The sequence below is a fragment of the Triticum urartu genome, chromosome 3A (genome assembly GCF_056163025.1).
Source record: "Triticum urartu cultivar PI428250 chromosome 3A, HENAU_Tu73, whole genome shotgun sequence".
NCBI classification, from domain to species: Eukaryota; Viridiplantae; Streptophyta; class Magnoliopsida; order Poales; family Poaceae; genus Triticum; species Triticum urartu.
In genome coordinates this window covers 16,430,091-16,439,629 of record NC_141875.1, presented here as the reverse complement: position 1 = coordinate 16,439,629, position 9,539 = coordinate 16,430,091, and the positions used below count along the sequence as shown (strand labels likewise).

General features: G+C 45.0%; 2 protein-coding genes across 2 annotated transcripts; both read right to left on the bottom strand.

Moving 5' to 3' along the window:
* Nucleotides 1-617: 617 nt before the first annotated feature.
* On the bottom strand, nucleotides 618-3,308 carry LOC125547662 (E3 ubiquitin-protein ligase SINA-like 11). The gene is made up of 3 exons (XM_048711472.2): nucleotides 3,116-3,308; nucleotides 2,093-2,368; nucleotides 618-1,816 (listed from the first exon to the last, which is right to left on the bottom strand). The coding sequence occupies exon 3, from the start codon at nucleotides 1,712-1,714 to the stop codon at nucleotides 845-847; it is 870 nt and encodes a 289-aa protein (XP_048567429.2). The 5' UTR covers nucleotides 1,715-1,816; nucleotides 2,093-2,368; nucleotides 3,116-3,308; the 3' UTR covers nucleotides 618-844.
* Nucleotides 3,309-4,840: 1,532 nt separating this feature from the next.
* Nucleotides 4,841-7,079, bottom strand: LOC125547663 (E3 ubiquitin-protein ligase SINA-like 7). Its single transcript, XM_048711474.2, has 3 exons — nucleotides 6,812-7,079; nucleotides 6,151-6,392; nucleotides 4,841-5,908 (listed from the first exon to the last, which is right to left on the bottom strand). The coding sequence occupies exons 2-3, from the start codon at nucleotides 6,283-6,285 to the stop codon at nucleotides 5,021-5,023; spliced, it is 1,023 nt and encodes a 340-aa protein (XP_048567431.1). The 5' UTR covers nucleotides 6,286-6,392; nucleotides 6,812-7,079; the 3' UTR covers nucleotides 4,841-5,020.
* Nucleotides 7,080-9,539: the final 2,460 nt, after the last annotated feature.

Below are 9,539 nucleotides of genomic sequence, written 5' to 3'. Positions count from 1 at the left end.
ACTGCCCAGGTAGTTACCGTCATTGTCGTGGCATACTACGACCGTTGTTCCTCCTCGTCCCTGCCTGATGCCCGCATCAACATTGATTTTAGCATATTGAGGGGGTGGGGCTCTGGGCCGCCTTGATGCATTCCCGCCCATGGTTGCCTGACCAGCAGCATGGTGAGCTGGCTGACTTATGCTTATTGTTCATAAGCTTGATAGTTGTAGAGTTAAATTTAGGACTCTGATAAGCGCCATATGTGTGGCACGAACACATGACAATTTCAAACGTTTTTATGACAAGTTTAGTGACGTGAGGATGGCAACTTTCTTTCCGGATGATAAGTCTTTTTTTCCGGATGGCAACGCCAGTTGTAAAAAACGTCAGATCCGAGAGCTTCGTGCCACACATATGACACTTATCATTTGGCTAAATTTACTAATCTAACATCATTCGAAAGGTTGCCCTTGGAAGAAGCACCACCGGGAGCTTGATTTCCTCACAAATTGCAGGAGCTGGCATCATCACCGAGCCGAAAGCTGCAATCGCATCCATGCATTCAGACTCTAGAGCCACACGCTGCACACTAATGCTTACTTAACAACGTCTAGCAGATACTACTTGAGACCATAAATAAAGATAAAGACTTGACATATATATCCTGGAACCAGAACTGCAAAAGCCAGGCAGAACAACAGCAACCAGCAAGTCCACGCTAATCCTTTAGCATACACAAGCACGGCTGGCACTTGGAGGTCTGCCGAGACTGACAGGTCTATCATCATACTCATCCTCCTCCTGCGCATCATCATCATAAGTATCAGGACTTCGTTCAGCAGCAGGGGGGAATCTTCTGAGAGATCAAGGTATTTCATCCTCCTCATCATCAGTATCAAGACAGATACTTTGAGGTCCACTGAGACTTCGAGGTCTATAATGAGATGCCCTCCTCATGCTGCGCATCATCATCCTCGCGAACCATTCATCATCATCATCATCATCGTCATAAGTATCGGGACTTCGTTGAACAGCAGGAGTCGTGGTCTCTCTTCGAAGATGGGATCTGCTGATACGTAAAGGTGTATCATCCTCCTCATCACCATCATGGTAAGTATCGGGCCTATGTTGAAGTGCAGAAGTTGGGCCCTTCCCTCGAAAACAAGATCTGCTGTGACTTAAAGTTTGCTGATTAATGGTGGCTCTAAGCATGATACCGTTTGCATCGTCAGAAACCTTTCCCTTGGGAAGTATCAAGTCATACACTGTCGGAAGCCCATCAGAGAGTGAAGAGCTTCTTATGTGGCAGCTTGTACATCCACAACAGCCCGTCGTTATGCAGTCGTAACTCATATTACATGTGAACTTGGATTCTGTCATGTTTGGTTGGACGCAGACGACTGAGATGGCATGTCCGTAAGGCTCTGATGCCATGCTGAGCAAGAAAAAGTAGTTGTTCCCGGTGCACTTCACAACATGTAAGCCCGGCTGTAAGCAGAGAGACAGCATGCCAGAGTCTGGGAGGGTTGTCGACGGACACTTGTGCTGGGTGGTGAAATGGTCCAGTAGCACCTTTGTTGGTCCAGCGAAGCCACAACCCGACTCTGGGCAGAAGCATGGGGCATACGTGCATGCCTTCTTGTGTTCTTCTTTCTTGTAGTAGGTGACCTTCTCTGCACATCCATACTTGTCATTGGAGCAACCTACTGTGACCGACTGGACGACATGTTCCATCCCAAAGCAGCGCTCAAATGAAGTTTCTACAGAGCATAAGTGGCACTTGTTGTTCAATCGATCCGCGCAGCAATCCTCGCATATGAAATGCCCCACGGAGCACTGTGGAATAGAAAGGATTAATGGAGCCCCATGAGGATAACTTGTAACATAAATATATTTTAATTTCAAGGAACATAAAACAACATGATAGGTAATCTATAGTTCATTGTTTGAGTTAAGCCATTATGCCACATTCACAAGAAACACGTCCTTGCCAAGTAGCACTACGTCCAAAGAAAGATTGCTTCCATAAAAGCTCTAATTTTATCTTGAGCTTTATCACAACTGAAATAAAAGCTCGGGTTCAAAGACAAGCCAACAACATAGTGCATTTACCTAGAATATCGGAGGACTGAGGGGCACAAAGCAGATGGGGCAGTCAAGGGACTCCAGCCCCAAGGTGACATTGAGCCTCTTGGCGCTGCTCTCACCCTCTCGCTGCGCTTCAGGCTTTCTCTTGCTAGAGCTACTATCATCCATCGCCAACAAAATTCCAAGGCGCCCGCAATATCTTCCTTGGTGTGCACTGCTAGTATCACAAATCGCAACCGAGATCCAAACCTATCGATCAACACAACCTCACTGCTCTATTCTCATGTTCCACGAGATATTCTGATAGAAAGCCAACAAAACAATTAAACATTTGCAAACAGGCTAATCAACAAACAGGTTGAGGACTGGAATTTCACACATATGGGCATTCTTAATATCTGAGCACTCTCATTGTTGTTTAAATTTAGCCTCTATAACTAGGTACACTATTGTGATTATCTATAACAAAGCTGTAACATAGGTACTAGTACTGCATGTTAACAATTTGACTAATAATTTGCAGTCCAAAACATTTGCTCATCTGAAAAAATTCAAAACTACAATTAGTAAACTTGAACATGCTCTCAACACTATCCAATCCGCAGGAGCATAGCACTGCTAACATGCTTAAACAAAAACAGTTGCTCCTCCACCTGAACAAAAACATTTTCTCATATGTACTAATTCGAACTACAGTTTGCAAACATTTGCCCATACAAGCATTTGTGAGAACCACCTATCAAGCTGCACTGGGCACCATCCAATCTGCAGCAAGCATTATATTCTCATCACAACATCCAATCTACAGCAAGTACTCGTTCAATACAAAAAAAATCCATACAGGCATTTTCACAAACACTTTCCACAAGCTCCATTACACAATGTAGTCTCACAGTATGCAGTACAGAGGAGTAATCAATCATCACATTTTCCATACGAACAGAGGTTGGCTGACGGAGGGGAGATGGAAGAGGGAGGGTGGATGGGTCGGTTCTTAGATCTGAGGGAGGAAAGAAAAGGGAGGGTGGGGGGCAGGAGGCAGGTTACCTGCTGCTGCCGTGGTGGAAGCGAGCCGCGGCCGGAGAAACCTGGACCCAGCCGCCCGCGCGTGTCGACCTGAGACTGATCGGAGTTGGGGAAGAGGAGGCGACGGCGACGGCGACGGCGGCAGCAAGGGTCTGGCAGCGGCCAGCGAGCCAGCGACAGGCGAGACGTGTAGGAGCCAAGGATAATGGGCTGTATTTTATGGGCCTGGGACACACACTCTCTCTCTCTTTCTCCATCCATCATGAGTTCATGACGGTTTCTCTCCCTAAATCAAAACTTCAGAGAACATGATTAGTCTCTAAATTCCAAATCAAGTAGTACATTTTGGGATTTAATTGTTATTATTTTACAAAAAGCATTTCGATTTATTAATTGAACCAGTACTACAAACACCCCCAATAAATATAAAATAAAAAGTTGCATCCATGAGGGTCGACCGCCTTCATCCCCTCGAGCATGCTGATGGCGTGCCATTGGATGCCGCTTCATCACCCGGAACCAGCCTATCACCGTTGTCCGTGGAGGGAAAGCTATTGAAGCAACTATCCTACCGAACAAACACCTTGGAGGAGAAACCGTCACCCATGGCTTAGCCAACGAAGGAGAAGGGGGCGGCGACCTACCGGTGGAGGGGAGATGGTAATGCTATGTGACCATAGATCGCCTCTCCTAGGGTTTGGAGAGGAATGGTCTAGTAAAGGTTGACTTGTATTTATTTGATAATAATTTTATCAGATCCCCACAGGAGAATATGTTTGAAGCAATTGCACCTTTCAACGGATTACTAGTTTATAAGATATTTATCCACAAACAGAAAAGATGCCAGATGTTTAATAAAGACAACTTGAGAACAAGTCTGTTCAACTAAATTACAAAAAGGGCACGACATTTAGTACAACGTTTAAACATAGCCATCATTTTTGCAAACAAACACACAAAATCTCCAAACAGTTTTGTTTCAAATAGCACTAGTGACCCCTTAATGGGACTTTGATAGAGTTCCTGACTGGCAGGACCCGTTTGTTAGAGATGGTATGGCCGCACAAGGTGACGCGCAAGCCTTTTTTAGCACAGTGTAAGTCAACCCACAGGCCCCACGTTCCAGCAACTCTCCCATCCCTAATTGCAAAAAGAAAAACAATTGCTTCATTTCACATTCATTTTTCTTTTTGCAATTTCAGGGAATGCAATTAGTTTCAAAACTCCTAATCAGGTAGTATTTGAGCCTTTTAAGTTTCAACATTGCCACAGCATACAAACTTGAAGCGATTGTGACTTTCAGCAGAACCTCACAATCTGATTACTATCCTCTCTATAAACTTACTTTAAATGACTTCAGAAAGTTTACGATCTTTATCCTAGACATGGTAACCTGTTACAATTTTGCCATCATATAGTAGCAGGCAGTATTGTGCCTGGCAGTATTATCACTATGCCTAGCTTGGTTTTTGTGCACACAAGTAAATAAAAATATTCCTATGATTCAGAAAGACAATTCATTTCATTGATATTGCCGATATATGCAATATATGCAACATTGGGAACTCATGAATGCACAAAGAAACTGAAAGAGAGGGCATCCCTGTTATGGTGCAAGATTATAAAACAGGATAACTCCAAGTTCGTGGTTCATCGATACAAATGTACCGACATAGCATAATATTTTTCTAGTACATCAAGGGCAGCCTCACATGCCACGGCACAAGTTCCGGACAACAAAACACATAAAGAAGGTCAAAACAGCTCCGATACTTAGATCATACAGGTTCTCGTCATACATATATCCTGGAACCAGAATGGTGAAACCCACCCAGGCATATTATTAACGGCGTCCACACACCAACGCTAAATCTCTAGCATACATGAGCACGATCGGACCTTGAAGGTACATCATCAATCGGCCTATTAATCAAGCAGGGACACCCGTTGGAGAGCACGCTCGAATCTTGAAGGCACATCATCATCGTCATCAGAAGAATAATCAGGAAACAGTAGCTTTTGAGAGGAAGTCGGGCACTTTCCTTCAATACAGGATCTGCAGACTATATCGCCATCATCATCAGAACGACGAGGAAACAGGGTCAATGGAGTGGAAGTCAGGCCCTTTCCTTTAACATGGGATTTGCTGACACTTGAAGCTTGATGAATGGTGATTCTGAGCATGATAAATTTTCGATCACCAGAAATCTTTCTCTTGGGTGGAATTAAGTCGTAGTCCGTCGGTAGCCCATCAGAGAGTGTAGAGCTTTTTATTTGGCAACTTGCACTTCCACAATAACCTGTCCCAGAGCAGTCATAACTCATACTACATGTGAACTTGGGTTCCGTAGCATTAGGTTGGACGCAGACGACTGAGATAGCATATCCAAGACGCTCTGGCTCCATGTTGAGCATGAAAAAATGGTTGTTGCCCTTGTTGCGGGGTGCCAGAACATGTATGCCCGGTTCTAAGCGGAGAGCCACCGTCCCATGATATGGGAGGTCTGTACATGGAGACATGTGATAGATGGTGAGATGGTCCAGGAGCTCGTGTGTCAGCCCAGTGAAGCTGCAGTCGGACGCTGGGCAGAAGCATGGGCCATACGGGCATACCTGCTCATGTCCTTCTTTCTGATAGTATGCGTGACCCTCTCTGCATCCATACTTGGCATTGGAGCAAGGAAATGCGACCGACTGGACGACATGTTCCATCCCAAAGCAGCGCTTGAAGGAAGTTTTGATAGAGCATGTGGGGCACTTCTTGTCCAGTATCTTGTCGCGGCAAGACGAGCATATGAAATGCCCAACAGAACACTGTGGAAACGAAATGATTAATTGGGTCCCCATGAGAATAACTATTAACATAAGAAAAAATGAATACTACATCAAGAAGATAGGTTACTGCTACACATTCCATTATTTCAGCTACCATGGCTATTATGTTACGTACAATGATAATTCGTCAAAGGTCTTCTCTTATGTTGATCTTTATAAGAAATGAAATAAAAGCTTGTGTTCAAAACAGGTCAATATGTACATATACTTAGTGCATCTACCTGATAAATCTCAGTCCTGAAGTGCTCGAAGCAGACTGTGCAGTCAAGGGTCTCCTTCAGTATTCTGACGTCCATCCAGCGGTCTCCCTCTCTCGGAGCTTCGTCTCTCCTCTTATTGGAGTTACTGCCGTCCATCGCCAACAAAACTCAAGTGTACCAGAACTAAATTGCTTGCTGGTTGCTGCTGGTACTACAGACCAAAACCAAGATCCAAACCTGAAACCACCGCTCCTTTCTCCGGCCTGTTCCACAAGACCACAAGATATACTGATAAAATTCATGGATTTGGAAGTGACACTGGTGTGGTAGGCATAATAAGCTAGAAAGGTACTGTAATTGTTTGGGGCCAGGATAGCAAAGGAAAAGCAACAGCACAAGCACAAATTACACACGACAGGCAAATTAATCGAGTGGTGGAGTACCACGATTTCACATCTGCTATTTCTCTTGTTTCGGGACAGTAAATATTGAGCTGAATTGCCACGTTACTGGGATAATAATAAGAACAGTGACGAACTAAGGATGCACATGCGAGTAATCTGACAGAGAAACAGTAAAAAGAAGGGCTTTATTCCGGTTCAAAATTGGGCATTGGCATTAGCAATGCGACGCTGGCGACGGAGGAAAGTTCCGAATCGGGAGGGATGCAGCGTGGCCGTACCTGAACTAGTACCTGGTGGCCTCGGGGTCTATCCGCTGCAAGACCTAGTCGCCATGGCCGGCCTCGAGGCCGCCGTCGAAGAAGAGGCCGCTGCTCCCTTACCGGTGAGCTCTCGGATGGGACAGCGCGCTCGTCGATCCGATGCCGGCCGGTGGGAGCGGGAGAAGCGGAGCGGAGGAGGGAGCGAGAGCGCCGGCGACGGCGGCAAGGGTTTGGGTTTTCCCCCTCTTTCTCTGAGAAGCGAGGGTTGGGTTTGGGAGGAAGGAGCGCCGAGGCTAAATAATGGGCTGGGCTGTGCCTGATATGGGCCCGGTATTTGAGTGTACTTCGATGAATTCAACTTTTCTTTTACCCGTGTAATGTTCGCGCGTTGCAACGGAACAGAAGAAAAAAAAAAGATTGCTGTTATATTAAATTAGAAGTGTATACAAAAAAAATAATCAATACACTTGCTAAGAGCCGCAGCCTGGAACACACCTCTGATGACGGTGTGAGAGTGCGTTGAGCGGCGGAGAAACCTTTCAAGCGAGCATCACTGCCCTGGCGCAACTGCGTCGGGGTAGCCATGGTCAAATTTTACATGTCCATGTTAGGACGATAGAGATTGCGGAGGAGGGACGGACGGAGGATGTAGATTGGGGAGGAGCAGCGGCTGGAGGATGGACATTGGAAAGAAGTGGCGAGAGGGGAAAAGGGCAATCGTAAATTCTTCTATGATGAAAAGTAAACAAACTTTGATTGCTACTGTACCAACAAACCACTAGAACTCTGAAAATGCTCAATGGAGCTCGGCTTCCATGGATGCCGAATTTGAAATGACCAAAATTCAAATTTGCACGTTTCATTTAAAAAATACACATATAATTTGAGATATAATGCACAAGTGTATAAATTTTTAGGACGAAATACATTAAAAGTGGTGCTACACACAAAAAAATCTGAGGCTTTTCGGTAGATGCACGATTCATGCTCAAACTGCATGAGTTTGTTGTTTTTGCACAGATCGCATTTCAAGCTATTTTGCCTTGAAATTTTACAAACATACACATCAGATCCTTGTTTACTTGTACAATTTTTTCTGATCTTTTTGAAACTAGGAAGTTTGAATTTTGAATTTTACAAAAATTTCAGTCTACATGGAGGTTCAGCTCCAAAATGCCCCACTCGAGAACACCTGCTGCTATGTATTAATTCCTTCGTTCCAAAATAGTCAAAGTTCTAGGATTTTTCTAAGCCAATCCTTTTAAAGTTTGATAAAAAATATAGAAAAATGTGCTAAATCTACAATATCAAATATATAGATATATAATAGAAAAATATATTTCATAATGAATCTAAGGAAGCAATTTTGGTGTTGTAGATGCTGATATATTATTTTATAAACTTGATTTCTTAAAATAAAGTTTGACTTAGGACAAACCTAAAACTTAGATTATTTGGAACGGAGGTAGTACTTGTCTTCCCTGTATAGCAACTAGATACATTCTTCACCCGTTAGCTTTTTTTTCCCTATGCAGTAAAATTAATTCTTTGATCTAGTATTACTTCTCCTTTTTTTTCTCTTATTCTCTTCTCTCCACAACTAGGCCATATTGTTAAGATGCAAACATTGCCTTTGCAAACTATGTTGATACAAACAACAAGAATATGGAAGGTTAAGTTTTAGCATTGTTTGTGTGAAACTAATGGTATGGCACATGATCAAGCTAGTTTCTATGTACTCACGTTCATAATCTTGTCGTGGCCGGCATAAGTACTAAAGGGCAGAGAAACTGCCGACAGAAGTTGAGTAAAGAAGGCACACATACCGCCAGAACTACACTTGCTTTTTTTGCGGGAAAACTTCTGATCTATTCATCTTCAATCATGGTAGTACAACGTGTTGGGGAACGTTGCAGAAAACAAAAAATTTCCTACGGTTTCACCAAGATATATCTATGAGTTCATCTAGCAACGAGTGATTAGATGCATCTACGTACCTTGTAGATCGCGAGCGGAAGCGTTCAAAGAACGGGGATGAGGTAGTCGAACACGACGTGATCCAAATCACCGAAGATCTTAGCACCGAACGGACGATGCCTCCGCGTTCAACACACGTACGGAACAGCCACGTCTCCTCCTTCTTGATCCAGCAAGGGGAGAGGAGAGGTTGAGGGAGATGGCACCAGCAGCAGCATGACGGCGTGGTGATGATGGAGCTGCAGTACTCCGTCAGGGCTTCGCCAAGCGCTATGGAGGAGGAGGAGGTGTTGGAGAGGGAGAAGGAGGCAACCAAAGGCGTGGGAGAAAAGCCCTCCTTCCCTCACTATATATAGGAGGGCCAAGGGGGGGGGGGCGCCGGCCCTAGGAGATCCCATCTCCTAGGGTGGGGCGGCGGCCAAGGGGGGTTTCCCTCCCCCCCAAGGCACCTAGGAGGTGCCTTCCCCTCCTAGGACTCTTTCCCCTTGTAACCCTAGGCGCATGGGCCTCTTTGGGGCTGGTTCCCTTGGCCCATGTAGGCCAAGGCACACCCCCTACAGCCCATGTGGCCCCACCCGGTGGACCCCCGGGACCCTTCCGGTGGTCCCGGTACAATACCGATAACCCCGAAACTTGTCCCGATGCCCGAAACAGGACTTCCCATATATAAATCTTTACCTCCGGACCATTCCGGAACTCCTCGTGACGTCCGGGATCTCATCCGGGACTCCGAACAACATTCGGGTTACTGCATATACATATCCCTACA

Coding starts and splice junctions, on each gene's coding strand:
- LOC125547662 (XM_048711472.2), bottom strand. CDS start 1,714: ATGGAACATGTCGTCCAGTCGGTCACAGTAGGTTGCTCCAATGACAAG.
- LOC125547663 (XM_048711474.2), bottom strand. CDS start 6,285: ATGGACGGCAGTAACTCCAATAAGAGGAGAGACGAAGCTCCGAGAGAG. Junction 5,909..6,150: donor TCAGGACTGAGATTTATCAG/GTAGATGCACTA, acceptor TCGTTTCCACAG/TGTTCTGTTGGGCATTTCAT.